This window comes from Oryzias latipes, chromosome 11 (genome assembly GCF_002234675.1).
Source record: "Oryzias latipes chromosome 11, ASM223467v1".
NCBI classification, from domain to species: Eukaryota; Metazoa; Chordata; class Actinopteri; order Beloniformes; family Adrianichthyidae; genus Oryzias; species Oryzias latipes.
The window spans coordinates 24,061,809-24,083,106 of NC_019869.2; the positions used below are offsets into that span (position 1 = coordinate 24,061,809).

At 45.6% G+C, this 21,298-nt stretch overlaps 1 protein-coding gene across 1 annotated transcript; it reads left to right on the forward strand.

Annotated features, from left to right (window-relative positions):
* The first annotated feature begins 2,655 nt into the window (after positions 1 to 2,655).
* Positions 2,656 to 4,388, forward strand: LOC110013345. Its single transcript, XM_020699513.1, has 3 exons — positions 2,656 to 3,461; positions 3,545 to 3,907; positions 4,229 to 4,388. Exons 1-3 carry the CDS (start codon positions 3,325 to 3,327, stop codon positions 4,386 to 4,388), a joined length of 660 nt encoding a protein of 219 aa, XP_020555172.1. The 5' UTR covers positions 2,656 to 3,324.
* Positions 4,389 to 21,298: the final 16,910 nt, after the last annotated feature.

The window sequence follows — 21,298 nt, forward strand, 5'->3', positions numbered from 1 at the left end:
ACATCTGCTGATAATAAAAGGTTTATAACGCAAAGCAGCTTCATTACCAAGTAATCCATGAGCCCTTTCTCATTTAACAACTTGTTAAAAGTTTCTAAGGAAAAAGCAGAACCTGCAATGATAGTTTCCCCTGTTTTGCTACAGGAGTGACTTTGTTTTGTGCAGACAATGGCTGCAAGTTAACATTTCCTGTGGAATATTTGGTCTTTCTAACTTCTCATCAACATTTCTGGAGTTTTTTACTTGTCTTTGCTTTGTCTAGAGTGAACATCCAGTGTTCAGAAGAGCGTCCAATGGGACACTCCTAAAAGTCTCAAATCTTCAAACTTGGCCTCCAAAAGGAGACCCACAGGGCCAAAACCCGGAGGAGGTGGAGAAGGAGGCACGGCCCACGTCACCAGTGAGGGTGGGGATATCACTAACCCCACCCTGGTGCTGAGCCGGTGGAAGATCCATTTCGGTAAATACCAGGACAAGACCTTCCACTGGCTGCTGGAAAACGACGTGGGCAACGCCGTCAACCTGGTGTCCTCCCACCAGAAGGAGCCAGAGAGGACATCAGTCCCCACTGATGGTCAACAAGGTGATGAGTCTGAGGTTTATTTGTCTCAGTTCAAAGTGTGATGTTTTAACAGAACTTTTGGACCTGCAGGACGGCCTCATCCGTTACTCCTCAGCATATCCTGGCTTTGTGGAGGTTCAGGTTCCACCAGGCGTTTGAGGAGGCAAGGGTGAGGTCTGTTCAGCCTGGGCAGGAGGGACAGACCCTTGTTGGCTTTGGGGACTTCAAACTCAAGACCCTGCAGAGCCTGTATGAGTCTGAGGACCCAAAGAAGATCCGGTACTTAATCACAGAAGATCACATGTTGTAATACAGTTTGTCATCATATGAACAGATGGGAAATTTTAGCTTAAACTGACAACAACACTAGATTACGAGAACAGGGAGAACAGCATTTTTTGATGTTGCACCTGTGTCCCCACTCTGGAGTTCCAACTTAATTGTTTTCTCATCTGGTTAGTCAACTACTTGCAGAGGAAGGCTCCTGCTCCAGGAACACAGATGGAGAACACCGTACGCTTCATCAAGGCCAGAGACAGACAGAAAGCTGCTGCTGCAACTACCACCTCTCCCTGCAGCAGCAGCAGCTCTGCATCAGTTCCTTCAGGCCCTGCAGCCAAATCTGCACAGAGGTAGAATGTTTCAGTCTCAAAGCTGTTCACTGCAGTGTGTCTGCTTGTGTTCTAATAAATTGACATTTAACATCTTATTTTTTACATTTACATCCTTTGTCTCTGGTCGGCGTTCTATGTCTGTGGTGGAAATGCAGGTAAAAGTGAAGCAGCTTGTGGGCAGACCTGCATTTCCAGGGACATTAGAAATGAACAGTCAGAGTAGAGTGTAGATCTCGTCATGTGATCTGTGAATTTATGTTGTATGGTGGTGTTTTCAGCCTCCTCTGCAGCACCTGCTACTTCATCCCAAACCTTCATGGAGCCTACGGATGAAGAGCTGGTCAGCGCTGTAGTTGACATAGAGTGTGAGTAACAGAACAGACACATTCAGAGGTCAGGTTGGACACGTTGATGTGTCAGCTGATGTTAACTGCTGTTTTTCTTCTATTTGAAAATAATTCTGTGATGGGAGATGAACTGGAAACAGAACAGTAAGTCAGTTTGGTTCAAACTTTGACTGGCTCTAAGTGCTGCTTCTCACTCACAACCCACTTCAGCTTCATCATGACTACTAGATGATCTGCAGTTCAACACCAACTCTCTCACCTATTTAATCACTTCTTTCTGCTGACAGCATCCGTCTTTCATTAAGAGCCAAGTATTAACTTTTCATGAAAAAACCTTCTAGCTTCTGCATTAAAACTTCACCCATTCACTTTTAGTTAGCTGAACACGTCTTAGTCACTTATTTGGTTTGTTTCTTTTTTTAATTTCAAAATACAGTGATCCCTCGCTATAACGCGGTTTACTTTTCACGGTTTTGCTACTTCACGGATTTGCATCGTGCATTGTGTTCTGCATTCTGATTGGCTAAAAAGTCACTCCGCTTCTTCTCTACCTGTGCGTCAATAACGTTGCAGTTTAATATGTACAGGTACGTAAAACAACTGCCAAATTTACATTAAGTGCGTGCAAATTCAACAACTCCAACATAATCGATGGTGGCCTTTTGGTGTATAAGGATGTTTTTGCGAAGAAGAAAAAAGAGCGACAACAACTGCCTATCACTATGTTCTTCTCCCGAACAAACACAGCTGCAACGCGGGCTTCAAGAAGAAAACACTGCAGAGCGGAGTCAGGATGCAGCGGCTCAGTCTGAAGAGCACTGAAATACACCTGAGTCACTATTTGTCCCACTGTACTTTGTATTTTTTTAAATAATCATTTAAAATTTTCTCCCGTTTAATCCAGTTACTCGGGTCGCGGTGGGTGGGGCTAATCTCCGCAATTTGAAGCCTTCTGTTCACATTGATGATTCAAATGATTATTTGACAGTATAGTACAGAAGTTATTTGTTGAAAAAAAAACGTTTCTAAATTACTTTTATTTGTGAAACAAATGCTTCAGCCTGTAAAATGGTCTTTTCTTTCTTTTCAATATATAATACAGTATTTAATTGTATAATAATTGTTAAAAAAAAGGGTTTCTACTTCACGGATTTTGTTTATCACGGGTTCTTTTTGGAACGTAACCCCCACGAAAAACAAGGGTTTACTGTATCTTCCTTCTGTTTCAGCCTCACAAATACAAGCTCCTCCTCTCATTCCTGACGCTCCACCTGCTTCCCCTGACGATGGAATCTCTGCTGGGCCGAGCGGCCAACCGGATACGGTTCTACACGTAGCTGGGATTGAGAAGTAGCCAGCTCCAGCTGTCCTCCCTCCACCTCCATCTGCTGGCAATGCAGAGGTGATGTGACCTTAGCTGCAGCTTTTTGTGTCTCTGTGTCACTAACAGCAGTCATACATTAAAGCTGCTTCATGTTGTCTCTTCAGCTGCTGCCTGAGTCCTGGCGGGCAGCTCTCACTGCAGAGCAGCAGCAGTGGATCGGGCGGGTGTTGTTCACCAGGGACAGCTCGGGGAGGTCCAAGCTCATCACTGAGCTGAATCTGTGGTGGAACCCTCCCCAACCCCGCCCAATCTACCACCAACCTCCCGCGTCCCCTGACCTGTTCTTCACATGTCGGCTGTTCCTGTGGATGCCCCACAAGATCTGGGGTCTTCAGCTGACATGTCCCCAGCCTTTGTGTGGCGGGCCACTGACGAAGGCTGGGCTGTACAGGACCATCCGGAGGGTCCTGGACATCGATGGCTGGTAACTCATGGCCACGGAGTACCTGGAGTGCCGTTGGTGTAAGAAGAAGGTCGGGGGGGTGGTCACAGGGGATCATAAGGCAGCTGGCTCCCACCCACAGCTGCCAGTTTCCCGCTGTACTCACGTACAAGTAAGAGGCAACATTGCCTCACGTGTTAGTTTGTGTGTAAAACTTTGTCTACCTGTTGGCATATGGTTATTGTGTTGATGCAGGCTGTCCTGTGACCAAATGGTGGTTGCACAGCTCAGGTCTCACACGTTGGGAGACAGTGCCAACCGGCTGTACAACACCCTGCAGGAGCAGCACTCAGACTCCTGGATGCGGAGAGCGACCCACTACCTTGGCGTCTGCAAGCAGTTCCTGGCCTTGAACATTGTGGGGGGGCAGTTTCAACCACCTCCACCTATGCCCCCTCTTCCGTCACCCGTCTGGCTGCTGACGGTGTACGGCTACGACGTCCTGACGCGGCTGGACGAGTACAAGGCCAGGATCACGTCTACCTTTGGATCCATCTTAAAAATGGATTCCACCAAGAAGGTTTGGGAATGTTTTCTCCTGTGGATTCTCAAACAGAAGTCAACAGAAGTTTGCCTCTGACTCGGCCGCCTTGGTCACCAACATTGGTAATGAGCACTGTCAGGTCCTCGTGAGCGTCCTCACCTGCTCTGAGGGCTCTGAGGGTCTGTCCAGGATGGCGGCCGGGCTGATGAGGCGGTATGGACTCGCCAAGGTCCCCCCCCAGCTCATTTATGTGGACCGCGACTGTTGCAGCAGAGACGGTGTGTGCAGGACAGCTCCCTTGTTTTCAGTACAAACTCAGATTCATCATGTTTTTGTTAATGCTGACATGTTGCACACAGTTCAGTCCTAAAGGTCTCTCAACGTTTGTCTTGTAGGAGTGGGGGCAGCTGCCTGGTGGTTCGACTTGACATTTGGTACCTGATGCGGCGCTTTGCGTCAGGTGTGACCACTGAGAGCCACCAGCTCCATCCCACCTTCATGAGGCAGCTGTCTCACTGCATCTTCCAGGTGGACCCCGGAGGTGCCCGCCCATGATCAACATCCCGCGGATGTTGCTCATTCTTCTCTGTGGGGGGAAGAGGGGTGGAGGGGGGCATCTTGCTGCCGTTCACGAGGTCGTGAGTTCGAGCCCCGCCTTGGGCAATCACAACAAAAGACATTACAATTGTGTCAATTTACAGAAACATGTGTAAAATAATGTTGGAAATGATTTCAGTGGGGAAAAGGTGTCATTGAGTGAATTAAAGTGACACATGATGTAACTCTGAGGGTGACAGGTGTTGGATTGAGCTGCCTTGTCTGACCTAAGACAGAATTGGAGCCTCAAAGTGATGTGAAGCCTTTGTGTGAACAGTTTGTGTTGATTTCAGTGATGAAAGCCAGGCAAGGAAAAAATCCCTGAACTTTTCTTTGAGCGATATGGCTGGTACGGAGGAAAAATTTTGAAAAATACATGGTCTTAGATGCATTCTGGTACATTCTGGCAGCTAGTTAGTCACTTCTTAATCAAGAAACTAAGACTAATTGGAGCATCATGATTTGTCAATCAAACCCCTAGTTTGACTTGCCATTAAGGACTTGCTGGTCCTAAAAAAGAATTTGGATATTTGCTAGAAGTAACACAATCCTACAATCTAAGCTTTTCCTTAAAGCTGCAAAACACACACTTGCTAAAATATAGTAACATCAAAGGTCCAAATGGCAAAAAGAACACCAGTAACTATGATATTCTATAAAAGTTCCTCATTTATTTGTACATTCTGCTTTAGAAATACTGTTTTCTCAAACTATAATTACATCAAAGTATGGGATCTGCTTTAAACCGTCTTTCTATAACATAATAAATCAATTCTTTAACACCAATATTAAGTAATCTGGGAAATATCAAAACAAACATACAAACAAATTTAAACATTGTAAACATTCTTTTTTAAGGGAGTGTGGGTCCAAACCACCAAATACTTATAATTAATGTCAATAATATTTTTTGAGCAAAACTGAACTAAATCATGGTAATTATGAAATACAAATAAATCTGAGAAATGTATTCAAAATAAAACTGAAATAATTTCAAAATTTGGTTTTGAGATTATTTTACACGAAATGTATTGGACCTACACTACCTTAAAAATCTTCATAATGCTTAATTAACCCTACATCTTTTTACACACTCCATGGCTGTACACAGAGGCCAGTTTACACTTTTTGCGGTTTCTTTGCAACTGGTGCTTTTCTTTTAGACTGGCTGAGGATTTTCCTCTTTATCTGTTTTGCCTTCTGGTGGACATTGCTCACTTGTTTTTTTTGTGTGGATTTACTAGACTCTACCCCCATTGCTCTTCTCCTTTCTTCTTGCTCTTCTTGTCTCTTCGCCATTTTTCTCTTGTATCGTCCGTGAGCTGTCTGAAGGTAGTGGCACTGGCCTCTGTCCACAGGGGACTTCCGATTATCCTACCGATGGTACACATCCAGACGCATTCTTTGACTTTAAACTGTACCTCACCTGCATGTATGCATGATAGGTATCAACATGTAATCTGTTTGACTTTTTGTCAACAATGTCATTGAGACCACTGAATGAGGACTCAATTTTGGGACCTGTGAAAAATGCTTAGAGCAGCCTTGACAACTTTGGAGAGATATGGATACTGCCCTTTCTTCATCACCTGCCACCACCAGTGATCTAAACGAAATGTGTCTCCAACTGGGGGCAGATCGTTGGCCACATTGTTCCTTGAACATTCCAAATTATACGGATTGTAATCCTCTTCTTTTATCACTGTAGGAAAGTTCTATTTCAGTCGCTGCATTGCTTGTATGAGGCTGTTCTATCCATATGCAGTGTGCTAAGGACTTGACTATTCCTAGCCATTTCCTTGGCATAGGAGATCGGGTGAGGTACTAATCTTAGTGGTAAACCCTGCTCTGCCAGAAACGCTGGCGTCGTGCCTTCAGCATGGGATCTTCTGTCTACCATGCTTACTTCTGGGGGTTCCTATGCAGACTTGGCACACCTGACATCATCATGCTTTACATTTGGTGCAGCACCATAAGGGAAGTGGCACTCTGATAGAGAAGTGCTTGGACACATGAAGGATGATGGCAACCTGGGCTGATTCTGCTGTGTTGCTCGCTTTTTTTTTGTGAGACTCACTGCCTGCATGTTCATGGAGCCTCTTATTTCCACTGGACCCATAGTTGACAACACATTTACACAAAGTACACCAAGCATGACCTGTAAAAAGTAAATAAATGTATTTAATAAAATGTACTAGTATATTTCATTTTCATCTGCATCTTTGAGTCCGACTGCAGTGAGTTTTGATCAATGTGGTTGGTTATTCTGCAGTCAGACCATGAAAATCTACAAGGGGGGGTTCTCCTGGTCAATGGGGCACTGATCAAAGAAATAAAGAAGAAGATCCCAGACCAGATTTAACAAACTACTACAAACGGTACATACAAACCATTCACAGACTTGACATAAATGGCAATTTCAAACAATGTATAAGACAGTTAGCATGTTTTAATCTCTGCATAAATTCCACCTTAACTAATTGTATTAGAACGGCTGAGAGTGAAATTTTAAAAAACACAAATTGTACCCACCTCCAACATTTGTCTTGCGAAGTACGATGAAACAAAATCCCCATATTTGTCTTTTTCTTCCAGCCAAGACCACTTAAATTTGTTTTTTATTGTCTTCACGCAACTGAGGTCATGACCACGCTCAATAATGACGATGCCCGCCATTATTTTAACACAAATTTGATCGCAAACTCTTCAGATTTGTTTGTGAACGTTTAGCGTGGGTCCGCCAGTTTTGGTCTCTTGGGAATCCGCCCAGACATGCGTGTGTTGCCAGTGTCTAGCCTTTTGGGCTGGCCACACTTTCTGCAGGTGTACTGCACAACCTGTCGGCGGACTTTTGTGGCTAGTGGAAGGCCTTCCTCTGCTGCTGCAGCTGCTTTCCTCCTTTTAAAGGCGGTGGTCCTGGGCACACGCTCAGAAGGATAAGGAGGAGGTGGTGATGGTGGTGGAGGAGGAGGAGCTTCAGGGTCGAGCTAGTTCAGCCCGGGATGATGTTGCTGACAGTGGAATGTTCTCCTCTGGCAGCTTGTAGTCGTAGGGCTGTCCCTGTCCCACCTGAACCAAGGACAGCCCTTTAGCTGCAGGGAAACGACTGGAGTAAGCCCTCTCCCATTTTTTTGGCCAACAGGAGAACCTGGAGAGGACAGAGAGAGGCTGGTATAGTTGGACAAGATACATCAGACTGTAGAAGTTGGAGCTCTCACCACTGTGACAGGGTCCTCTGGTTCAGCCGAAACAGCTGAAGTCCAGTCTGAGCCATGAGCCTGGGGCTCCCGAGAGTAGCCTCCCTGATGGCCACATTGTCCCCCAAGACCAGGGACCAATGGGTCTTCAGAACCCCCCTGGTTCTGGTAGCTGATGGGTGGAGGCAGCAGAGCTGGCTGCAACACCAGGCAGCTGGCATCAGTTTGCAGGGCCAGAGTTCAGTCCCAGAAAGCCGCTGGAGTCATGTGGAAGAAATGACAGCATGAAAAAAAGGGAGTAGATTTCAAAGTAAACTAAGACTTCTAGAAACCAATCGTACCGTTGGAGACTCTCCTTCCCAGGACAGGAAGAGCTCTTCCCCTTTGCGGCCTTGAAGCGCCCTTTGGGCTGTCTGTCCCGATGCCTGCAGGGTAGACGACCCGCTGTTTGTCACAGTCTGGCAGGCGTTTCCAGAGTGTAATGATTCTGTCCACCCTGCTGTTGGAGCTTGCAGGCAGACTCCTGATCTCCACCAGGACCTTGGCCAGCTTCAGGACATACTGGTATCCTGGCTGACCATCAGGACCCTGGACCTCTTCCTGAGACAGAAGCAAATGGACAGTTGGCAAATGCAAAGCACAGAAATTCTACTAAAGTACACAACTTTACAAAGTTTTATGGAGCACTCGACCTGTAGATTTTACCTCAGAGTCTGAGGAAGGATGCTGACCAGAATTCTGCGAGTAACCGGGACGGACATCCTCTTCAGTTGTGGTGGAGGGGACTGGAAGACTCCCAGACCTGCTGGTGCCAGCTGGGTCACCTGACCGGGCTGCTGTGTCAGAGGAGATGATGACTGGCCCAGAGATGGTGGCGTCTTCATCCTCCTCGATGCCCTCATCCTCCTCTTGGAGAGCAGTGACAGCAGCAGCCTCGTCCGGAGCGTCAGGGTCCAGGCTGACATCCTCAAGCACGCTGCCCGTCTGCTGGTACAGGTACTCCACCCCGATGAGCTCCCCTGCAGTGACGACAGAGAGCTCAGGTCATTTTTGTAGGTTGATATGAAGTCAGATCTTCACCTGTGATCACTTTTTGTTATTATTCACCTGTGTACGCAGCAGGTTTGGTGAAATCCTTAACCATCTGAAGACCAAGCACCCTTTGGCTCTTCTGGTTAGGGCGTGCTTGAGGTGGCCACTGTAGGAGTGGAGAGGCGACAGATGTTCCTCAGCTGCAGCCGGAGGTGCAGCAGCTGCTGCTCTGTCCTCGTTCCACCTCACCAGTCCATCTATCAGGAACGCCTGGAAGTATTTAAAGCTGGCAGACGTCCCTGAGGGAACAGTGTAAACATCAGTAGTCATGTTTACAAATTGCTAATAATGTCTAAGGTTCCACATTTACTCCGTCAAACTGATTGGTATCTGCAGTTACCTGGGATGAACAGGTGGAGGTGGAAGGACTCCAGAGAGGTGGAGCCTTTCGCACAGCGATAAACTGGCAGGCTGACCCCGCCCTTGGTAGCCTGCCAGTCTCGGTGTAGAGCTGCACTCCCGGCCAGTCTTGGATGCAGCTAAGGTGCCGCTCCTGGGTGCTCCAGATCTCCTCAATGCGGAGAGCATCCAGCAAGAGGATGTCCAGGGTGTCGGGTCCTGCCGGACCACTGAAGGTGTCCAGAAGGTTTTGGGTGAGGAGTTTCGTTTTCTCAGCTCCACACACACAATACCACTATACCACATAAATTCACTGATCCCATGACGAGATCTACACTCTACTCTGATTGTTCATTTCTTTTTTTTTTTTTTTACTTGTTCTGTCCAACAGCTGAGCAAACAGATTAGAGCTGAAGGCTTTTTGTGTTGGACAGGTTTTACTATCACAAAAAGAGGTTATATAGCTTTGAACAACCAGAGTGTATATTTGTATAAACCCCTTTTTGTCGTATTTTTTTTATTTTATTTATTTTTTACATTTAGTGTGTGTGGGAAGGGAGAGGGGAAGAATGTGACGGGGGGGGGGGGGGGGGTGGAAGAGAGTAAAAGGAAAAAAGGTGAAAAGGTGGGGGATACAAGCACTGATTTGAATAAGTTATTATTTTAAGCTGTAACAATTAAACCAGATCTGCTGGAAAGACAAATCTTACATCAAAGGTGAAAATCTGACACTAAGATGAGCGAAACATATCTGTCCATCAATACACTGTGGGTAAGGAGGAGGGATGAAGCAGACAGGGAGCAGTGTGGCAGTGTGCACGTGCACGTGGGGGTGGAGATACATGCATGCTGCCGATGTGAACCGTGTGTTCATAAGGGGAGCCAGATCCTACCCAGCCAGACCAGCCAGACCAGGAGAGGGGAGGAGAGCCCCCAGGCCAGAAGCCCCCCCAGCATCCGGACCCAGGCAGCCCGGGAGGGGGGGAGGAAGGGATCGCCCACCCCACCAGCCAGGCACAGAGAAGGCCCCCCTACAGGGGCCCCCCAATGCCCAGAGGCATAAGCGAACCCAGTGTCCGGCCCCCAGGCCACAGGACAGGAGCGCTTAGCCGTACCAGGCGGCAGCCACGGGGGCCACCGGGCGCCGGGCACCGAGACAAGGGCCAAGGACGAAGCCAGGGCCCCCAGAACCCATGAGCGGCCCACCACCTGACCGGCGCCCCGTCTCCGCAAGCCAGCCCAGGCACGCGACCTGAGCAACCCAGGGATCGCCACGCACCCACAGCCACCCCCCATAACCCTACGACCCTACACACTACATCCCCCCCCCCCCCCCGCCATTATATCTGAGCCCCCCTCCCCAACCCTCTCAGTGCCCTCCCCTCTCTGTGATGCGGAGGGAAAGCCCCAGAGGGTCCCAGCGAGCTAGCCCAGGCCCAGGTCCGTCCCACCCATGAACTCACGCACACATACAATCATCTGGTTATCCTCCCCACCCCCCGCCGCCACGCAGTAACCCCCCCCCCCAGCCGGCCGGCCCCCAGCGCCGTATGCCCGACCATTCCCGCAGCTGACAGGATACCCATAAGCCCGGCCGCCCTGAGAGGACCAAGCGGGTGAAGACCGGCCACCCCCTCCCTGACCCCACCCATGTATGGTCATTTCTAATGTAGCTGGAAATGCAGGTCTGCCCGCAAGCTGCTTCACTTTAACCTGCATTTCCACCACAGACAGAGAACACCGACCAGAGACAAAGAATGTAAATGTAAAAAATAAGATGTTAAATGTCAGTTTATTTATTATTTAAAAACAGCCGCAACTTCCTGCTTTTCCGGCCACAATTATCACAAAATTTTGATTTTGTGATAATTGTGGGGGGATAATAATCGGGGGGGGGGGGGGGGGGGGCTGTCGATCAATACAGACCATGAATTTCTGTTTTGTTTTTTTTTGCTGGTGTGCCGCGGGATTTTTGTCAAGGTTAAAGTGTGCCGTGGCAAGGTTGAAAAACACTGTCCTAATTGACCTTTTAGTTTCTACAGGTCCAACACACACCGTTCCCATTTAAGGCTTGTTTAGGATTGGTTCCTCTTTTTGGATCTGAACCTTCTTAAGCAGTTTTTAATTTTCCAAGAATTTTCCTTTTTCCTTCTGAATCTAGGTCTAGGAATTGGAACAAATGCCGCCATCTGATTGGTTGGAAAATTGGAACATTAGGAGCAGAGAAAATTGAGTTCACAGACGACAAGACATCAGATTATGAGGTCGGCAGCAATAAGAGTAAATACTGGGCGTGATATCGAGGAATTGGAACGAATCCATGTCCATGTCAGGAATTTATAAAAAATAGAAAACTATAAATAGGATTTAAAATCTACAAATCAAATTAAAAAAACGCTAAAATCAATATTTAAATAAGTAAATTAACAAACCGAAAATTGAGCTTTTTAAAGACAACAAATACAACGAAAAACTAATTCCCACCTTTACTGAATGTCTGTGAATCTATCAATAAATGACCAAACTTCTTTGTATATTTAATCCAATTGAATGTACCTTTTGTTTAGAATATAGAAGTGAATCAGTTTACTAAATGTTTTTATATGGAGAGAATCAAGGTTTTGGTTTCTCTAGAAGAATCAGCAGCAGATGATTGTTTTTATCTGTAAACATGTGGAAGAATGTTCCACAAAAGGTTGTCATAAACGTTGTCCTATTTATTATGTTTGACATCAAAAAACGTTTTATTTTATATGAAAAACAATCTTGGTTTTTGCAGCATTTGACATTTTTACTAAAAATACTTTTATGTGTCTAATTTGTAAGACAGTAAAAAAAATAAGCTTTTATCCGTCATTTATTGCTTGTCAGTTTTTTTGCTTGTCAGTTTTTTTGCTTGTCAGTTTTTTGCAATACTTAAAAAGTACATGAAAACACAGAATCACGTTTTTTCTTCTTCTTTCTGATCTCATCATTATTCATGTCCTGTAAACTGCTGTTTTCAGAGACCTGAGCTTCTCATCAGGTCTGATCCTACATTTTCCCTTGAGGGATTAATAAAGTATCATTGATTGATTGATGTCAGCACAGCGTGGCGCTAACATGAAGTCGAATGGAACTAACCTACCTTCACATTTATTGTCTTAATACTTATTAGAAAGCTTTGAAAGGTTTACATTTTAAAAACATTTTCAACTGAAAACACACAAAGCAAAGTGAGTTCACTTCTTTACAAATACATCAAATCTCTTTTAGACACTTTAAATACTGAATATTGAAAAAATACTGAAAAAAATACCTGTAAGAATTGTCTAAATTAGCATAAAATTGAAAACAAAGGGCTTAAATAATTAAATATTTGTTTGAGTTACATTTTTCATCTTCAAAAACTTGGAAGAGAAGTTTGAATCCTAAGTCTCTTAGCCTTCCATTGTGTAGAATACTTTTGTCCTACAATACTACAGTGATCCTGTAATAATACAGTAGAAGTACTTAGAAGACTACCAAAGTAAAGTATTTGGTCACAATTAACCATGAGTGTATGGAGCCAAGTGGAGAAAAGACGTAGATACATGGTTGTGCCACTAGAGGGCGCTCCCTGCATTTTTAAGAACCAGTATTCTTTTAAGAACCAGTATTCTTCCAAAGAAGTGGTGAACTATGGGTAAGGAGGGAAAACGTGGACAATTCTTTTGATCTGCGGCAAGGATTCGAGATGGTTGGAGCATGACGGTAAGATCCGTTAACACATAAAGTTTGAAAAAAAAAAAAAAAAAAAGATCCGTTAACAGACATTTAAAGGTATAAAAAAATGTTGGCTGTAATTGTTGAATAAGATATTCAGTTCTAGATGTCCGGTGAAACAGGTATTTTGATTTTTTGCAACTGTATCGTTGCATTTTACGTGTGTTTTTAGCGTGTTCGACTTCGCCGGCGTCATCCTTGAATTAAGTCCGGATCACCGAGCACCTGCTGTAGTAATTTGTGTATTTTTTCCTTTACCTTTTTTTCCTTTGTTGTTTTGTTTACACTAGTTTCTGTTACGGTTTTGGAAGATCTAAGAGAAAAATCTTGGGGTGATATAAGAAATTCATTCACAGTTAAAGTTGTTTTTATTTATATCTTTCTAATTGCCGAGGTTTATCTAAAATACCTGAGTCACATTATTGCAACAACACATCATCAGTTGGGTAAAACTAACCTGTCTCACGATGGTCTAATCTTAGCTCACGGTGCCATTAGTGGCACAGCAGGTGAAATGCAGTAGGGTGTGGTGTTGATGGCCACAGCAGTTGTTGTTTCTTATCTTGTGTAGGTGCTAAAGCTGAAAGCTTGAAAGCAAGTGATGTCTTGTTTGTACTGGTGCGGTGGGCGTGGCTCTTGAAGATAGCTTCAATTATATAAATGAAGTTCACCTGTTCATGGGTTGGAATGAATGCCAGTTTGAGTGGATGAGTCGTGGATGTGCACCCATTGACCGTCAATGCACTAACACTGCAGCACTTTTGATGGCTATGATGTTCTGTAGATTGTTGTTGCTTAGTTGACCGTCTTGTACAAAATGACAACGCTTCAACATCGCTTAAGGCAAGGCTTCATCATAGCTTTTTTTACGTTAACGCCATCACCATGAATGCAAAAAACTGAGCAAATACGCTTCAATAAATCTTCTTGCATACAGAACCTTGTGCAAGTCATAAATGGCTGTGTTTCAGCTGACTATGAAATTGCACTATTTGGATTTGCAACAGTAAATTCACTTAATGGAAACAGAACAATTTTGGAAAAACTCCCAATAGAAAAAAGGTTTTTGAGCTTGGATGAGGTGATTTTTGAGGCGCACAGAAGTTGACTTTTTTGCAAAGCTGCAGTAATGTATTTGAATGAAATGAGTCACGTGACCAACAAGCGGACGGCTATGTGCTTCTTGGTAGGAACTGGCTGACTTGGGCACTGCACCCAGATGGTCAGCAAAGGTCCCACAGAATCACACAGCTCATCAAAAGTTGAGCGTGTCATGTGGAATTGTTGGATCCTCAGCTCCTCTGTAAAATCACCAACCACCATATTCCTGAAACTGACAGGTATTTACTCTTTGTTCATCAAGTACACTGGAATTCAAGGTATGTCTACACACGGAACACGCAAAGCAAAGTTGTATGTTCCCCTGTTAGGTGTCAGAATAGTTTAGGTGATTCACAACACTTAGTGGCAGTCATAGTGGTTGAAGCTATATGCTTGGGAGCACCGCTGCAGTTCTGGTTTGAGGCAATCGGTCTCTCTCTGGGCTGACGGTATCTAGGTGCATAAGTACCCGCCGCTTGCCTTTTTGTGGTTAGGGAAAGTCACTTAGCTTTGGATAGGCAGGTTAGAGGGGAAAATGGCATGCGTGTATTTTTTGGATGATGACTTTCATGTTTATTGAATGGAACCTGTTAAACTTTAAAAGGTAAATGAAACCTGTACACGTTGAAACAGACTTTACTTAAGACAATGACGTTAAATGAACATTATGATGATGAACAAAAGAAACCCAACTTATGTGTAAAGAAACAAAACACTTCGTAGACCATAACAAAAAGGAAGTTTATCAGAAAAACAAACTTCCTTATGTTTTAATTATGTTGTGATGTCCTCTCTGTTTGCATTTAACATGATCTTTTTTTAAAATAGCACCTGTGGTTTTTCTTTGTAGAAGAATTTAATAATTTGACCATTAAAAATATGCCTCGTCGGTAGACTTTTATCTACCGGCCAACTTGGCTGGTGAGACAGAAATTAGATTTGGCTTCTGGGGATGTGACTTCAAAATCAGGAGGATCAAACGGTTTCAGGCAGTAAAAATCTGTTTAGAGGCTGTGACCAAAGTGCTTTACAGAGAGCGTGTAGATGTTAAAATGCTGAAGCTAGTGGTAGTTTAGTAAACTCATGCTGCATTGTTCTACAGATATTTTTGCTGCTTGTTTTTAGTTGCACTTTGTGTTTGAGCCAATTTCCAAGTGAGCTGTTAAAACAAAATAGTTTTTGTCATGTGTAATTTTTGTTAAATAAAGTAAAAGCAGGGAGAGAAAAAAATCCATGGAGTCCAACATGGACAGAGGAGCATCCACTCCTTTTTGGAAACCATGGCAATAACCCCAGCATTAAGATGATTGTGTGAAAGTCCTTTGTTCCCTATTTGATCCTTAGTTTCTATCCAACACACACCGTTCCCACTTCAGACTTTTTTAGGATTGGTTCCTCTTTTTGGTTGTGAACCTTCTCAAACAGTTTTTAATTGTCCGAGGATTTTCTTTTTTCCTTTTTTTCCTTCTGGATAATGCAACATAATCCATAGTGGGTTCAGACTTGCAGCTGGTCATTTCTTCTTGTGGCCTCATGGTGTCTTGCTGAGCAACATTTTCCTCATCGTTAGTAGACACGTCCATCAGATTGACAGCAGTTGTGTCTTTGCATTTTTGATAGTAGACTATTCCATGTAAACTCATGTCATCCAGACTGGTCTCATCTGCTACAGAGATTTGACTGTCGTTTGCTTTAAGAATGACATCATCTTTGAAAACGTAGGTGTGAAAGTGATTTATTTTGTGGCAAATGACAGAGGACAGGTTGAATTGTTCCTTCTTCCCATTGATTGGAACATAGATGGAACCATCTGGTGTCACTCGTTCCCTGACTGCAGATTGTCTTGGCACACACAAGGGAAATATGTCACAATCATCAAAAGAGATTCCAGTTTCCACATTTGACGAGCAAAACTGACAATTCATGTTGGAACAGATATTTTTAGTGTTGCTGGCAAGAAGTGAGGTGATGGAATCTGTGTTTCCTGGTTGCGGTGGAAGGTAGAACATGTTACCCATATCATTGACCCACATGGGATGTTCTGGCACCTGTAACATCTACTTTCTTGATGCATGTGGAGATTTGCTTGGACTCCACAGTCTTTCTTTCTTTCAGCCAGCACAACAGAGGATTGATGAAGTCAGCAATGTCATTTTGTTCTAATTATTCTAAATGCGGTGACATGAGCTTACTCTAGTAAATCGACTCCCACTTCGGATGGAGAAAACCGCTCCTGGATTTTGGACTGCATTCAGAAACAACTGGGAAGTGACGGCATCGTTGATATGGCAACCATGACTTCTGAGTCCAGTGATAATAGAAAAATAGCAGTTAAATCAGCTGAGACATCAATGTGTCCAACCTGAGCTTTGAATGTGTCTGTTCTGTTACTCACACTCTATGCAGGGCCCCAGACTCACTTTTTTCACTAGGAGCACTGTGGCCCCCAACTGAAAATTTTAGGGGCACAACCAGAAGATTTAGGGGCGCATACCGTAAATCAACATGCTAACCAAATCTACTAATTTCCACTGTATTACTAATAAATACTTTAATAATAGATGCAGAAATGACAATGTGCTGTTTAAAATTCAGTGTCACATTTTATTCTGCACTTTTGAAGATGTAGCAACAAGGTAAACTGACAGCACCATCGCTGTCATGACAGTACAAATAGTAAGCAAAATACCATACATTCAGAATAAAAAAGTGCTTAGTAACAAGTGATTAGTAACCTTTCGGTCATTTCACAGTTACAAACAATACTTAAATGTATTTAAACATTAGGGGCACTGGCCAATAACATTCCACTAGAACATGTAGGTCTAAACAACTTGAGCCTTTACTCACTCCCCCTTAGAGCAGATCCTCCTATCGGCAAACTTTGTGTTCCCCGCAGTTCTGGGGTAGCTGCTGCAGTATTCGCAATTCATATAGTTCGACTGCTTATGGTACCTCAGCCAGCTGAATTCTTTCAGCCAGTCTTCTCGAAAATGGTGAGTGCAGGCTTTTTCCACCACAGACAGAGAACGGCGACCAGAGACAAAGGATGTAAATCTAAAACATAAGATGTTAAATGTCAGTTTATTAGAACACAAGCAGACGCACTGCAGTGAACAGCTTTGAGACTGAAACATTCTACCTCTGTGCAGATTTGGCTGCCAGGCCTGATGAAACAGATGCAGAGCTGCTGCTGCTGGGAGAGGTGGTAGTTGCAGCAGCAGCTTTCTGTCTGTCTCTGGCCTTCACAAGGCGTACGGTGTTCTCCATCTGTCCATCCATCAAAACGAAATAACACAAGCTTTGCAACAAAAAATATTTATGTGTGAAATAAAAAAATATAGATATATTTTTGAAGGCCTTCATTGTTCCTGTTCCCATTTCATCTGTTCCCTCCGCTCCTCCACACTTTTCCCGCCCACAGTTACGGAGTACGACAGCCCAGACATGCGTGTGTGGCCAGTGTCTAGCCTTTTGGGCTGGCCACACTTTCTGCAGGTGTACTGCACAACCTGTCGGCGGACTTTGGTGGCTGCTGGAAGGCCTTCCTCTGGTGCTTCTGCTTCTGCCGGTTTCCTACTTTTAAAAGCGGTGGTCCTGGGCACACACTCAGAAGGAGGAGGTGATGGTGGAGGAGGAGCTTCAGGGTCGAGCTGGTTCAGCCCCGGATGGTGTTGCTGACAGAAGCATCTTCTCCTCTGGCAGCTTGTAGTTGTAGGGCTGTCCCTGTCCCACCTGAAGCAAGGACAGCCCTTTAGCTGCAGGGAAACGGCTGGAGCAGCAGGAGAAGACAGAGAGAGGCTGGTACTGGGATGCTGGGATAGTTGGAAAAGATACACCAGACTGCAGAAGTTGGAGCTCTCACCACTGTGACAGGGTTGAAACAGCTGAAGTCCAGTTTCAGCCATGAGCCTGGGGCTCCCCAGAACGGCCTCCCTGATGGCCACATAGTCCCCCAAGACCAGGGACCAACGGGTCTTCAGAACCCCCCCGGTTCTGGTAGCTGACGGGTGGAGGCGGCAGAGCTGGCTGCAAATGGCTTCCACCAGGCGGCTGGCATCAGTTTGCAGGACCAGAGTTCAGTCCCAGAAAGCCGCTGGAGTCATGTGGAAGAAATGACAGCATGAAAAAAAGGGAGTAGATTTCAAAGTAAACTAAGACTTCTAGAAACCAATCGTACCGTTGGAGACTCTCCTTCCCAGGACAGGAAGAGTTATTCCTCTTTGCGGCCTTGAAGCGCCCTTTGGGCTGTCTGTCCCGATGCCTGCAGGGTAGACGACCCGCTGTTTGTCACAGTCTGGGAGGCGTTTCCAGAGTGTGATGATTCTGTCCACCCTGCTGTTGAAGATTGCAGGCAGACTCCTGATCTCCACCAGGACCTTGGCCAGCTTCAGGACATACTGGTATCCTGACTGACCATCAGGACCCTGGACCTCTTCCTGAGACAGAAGCAAATGGACAATTGGCAAATGCAAAGCACAGAAATTCTACTAAAGTACACAACTTCACAAAGTTTTATGGAGCACTCGACCTGTAGATTTTACCTCAGAGTCTGAGGAGAGATGCTGACCAGAAGACTGCGAGGAACCGGGACGGACATCCTCTTTGGTGGTGGTGGAGGGGAATGGATGGCTCCCAGACCTACTGGTGTCAGCTGGGCCACCTGACCGGGCTGCTGTGTCAGAGGAGATGATGACTGGCCCAGAGATGGTGGCGTCTTCATCCTCCTCGATGCCCTCATCCTCCTCTTGGAGAGCAGTGACAGCAGCAGCCTCGTCCGGAGCATCAGGGTCCAGGCTGACATCCTCAAGCACGCTGCCCGTCTGCTGGTACAGGTACTCCACCCCGATGAGCTCCCCTGCAGTGACGACAGAGAGCTCAGGTCATTTTTGTAGGTTGATATGCAGTCAGATCAACACCTGTGATCACTTTTAGTTATTATTCACCTGTGTACGCAGCAGGTTTGGTGAAATCCTTAACCATCTGAAGACCAAGCACCCTTTGGCTCTTCTGGTTAGGGCGTGCTTGAGGTGGCCACTGTAGGAGTGGAGAGGCGACAGATGTTCCTCAGCTGCAGTCGGAAGTGCAGCAGCTGCTGCTCGGTCCTCGTTCCACCTCACCAGTCCATCTATCAGGAACGCCTGGAAGTATTTAGAGCTAACAGACATCCCTGAGGGAACCGTGCAAACATCAGCGGTTAAGTTTAGAAATTGCTAATAATGGCTAAGCTTCCACATTTACCCCATCAAACAGAACAGCATCTGCAGTTACCTGGGATGAACCGCTGGAGGTGGAGGTGGAAGGACTCCAGAGAGGTGGAGCCTCTCGCACAGCGATAAACTGGCAGGCTGACCCCGCCCTTGGTAGCCTGCCAGTCTCGGTGTAGAGCTGCACCCCCGGCCAGTCCTGGATGCAGCTAAGGTGCCGCCTCTGTGTGCTCCAGATCTCCTCCATGCGGAGAGCATCCAGCAACAGACAAAACAAACGTTGAGAGACCTTTAGGACTGAACTGTGTCAGCAGTAGTGCAAACATAGTGAATCTGAGTTGGTACCCAAAACAAGGCAGATGTCTTGGACACGCCGTCTCTGCTGCAGCAGTCGTGATCCACGTAGATGAGCTGGGGGGAGGACCTTGGCGAGTCGATACCTCCTCATCAGCCCGCAGAAGGTAAAGAGGTTGATTACATGAAAAGTTAATATTCGGCTCTTAATGAAAGACGGATGCTGAAAGCAGAAAGAAGTGATGTTGAACTGCTGATCATCTAGTAGTTATGATGAAGCTGAAGTGGGTTGTGAGTGAGAAGCAGCACTTAGACCCAGGCAAAGTTTCAACCAAACACAAACTTACTGTTCTGTTTCCAGTTCATCTCCCATCAGATAATTATTTTAAAATAGAAAAAAACAGCAGTTAACATCAGCTGACACATCAACGTGTCCAACCTGACCTCTGAATGTGTCTGTTCTGTTACTCACACTCTATGTCAACTACAGCGCTGACCAGCTCTTCATCATTAGGCTCCACAAAAGTTTTGGATGAAACAGCAGGTGTAGAGGAGGCTGAAAACACCACCATACCTCATAAATTAACTGATCACATGACGAGATCTACACTCTACTCTGACTGTTCATTTCTAATGTACCTGGAAATGCAGGTCTGCCCACAATCTGCTTCACTTTAACCTGCATTTCCACCACAGACAGAGAACGGCGACCAGAGACAAAGGATGTGAATCTAAAAAATAAGATGTTAAATGTCAATTTATTAGAACACAAGCAGACACACTGCAGGGAACAGCTTTGAGACTGAAACATTCTACCTCTGTGCAGATTTGGCTGCCAGGCCTGAAGGAACTGATGCAGAGCTGCTGCTGCTGCTGGGAGAGGTGGTAGTTGCAGCAGCAGATGCAGCAGCAGCTTTCTGTCTGTCTCTGGCCTTGATGAAGCGTACGGCGTTCTCCATCTGTGTTCCTGGAGCAGGAGCCTTCCTCCGCAAGTAGTTGACTACCCAGATAAGAAACAAATAAAGTAGAAACTACAGTGTGGGGACACAGGTGCAACATCAAAAAATGCTGTTCTCCATGTTCTCATAATCTAGTGTTATTGTCAGTTAAAGCTAAAATTTCCCATCTGTTCATATGATGACAAACTGTATTACAACATATGATCCTCTGTGATTAAGTACCGGATCTTCTTTGGGTCCTCTGGCCGCTTGTGGTCGTAGGGCTGTCCCTGTCCCACCTGAACCAATGACAGCCTTTTAGCTGCATTGGTTCAGGAGCAGCCAGAGAGCACAGGCCTCTACCATTTTTTTGGCCGACAGGACAACCTGGAGAAGACAGAGAGACGCTGGTACCGGGATTCTGGGAGAGTTGGACAAGATACACCAGACTGTAGTAGTTGGAGCTCTCACCACTGTGACAGGGTCCTCTGGTTCAGCTGAAACAGCTGAAGTCCAGTCTGAGCCATCAGCCTGGGGCTCCCGAGAACGGCCTCCCTGATGGCCACGTAGTCCCCCAAGACCAGGGACCAATGTGTCTTCAGAACCCCCCTGGTTCTGGTAGCTGATAGGTGGAGGCAGCAGTGCATTGATTTCACGTTAAATAAAAGGAAAAATAACACTTGCGTCTGATCGTGAAGACGGCATCCGTGACAGTAAAAGGAGAGGGCGGGATCGAGGAATTGCAACAAATGCTGCCATCTGATTGGTCGCGAAGTTGGAACAATCGGAACATTTGAATCAGAGAAAATGGGGTTCACGGAGGGACCGCGGATGTTGCTCATTCTTCTCTGTGGGAGGAAGAGGGGAGAAGGGGTTTTTCTTGGGGGAAGAGGTGCAAAGGGGGGCCTCTTGCTGCCGTGCACGAGGTTGTGAGTTCGAGCCCGGCCTTGGGCAAT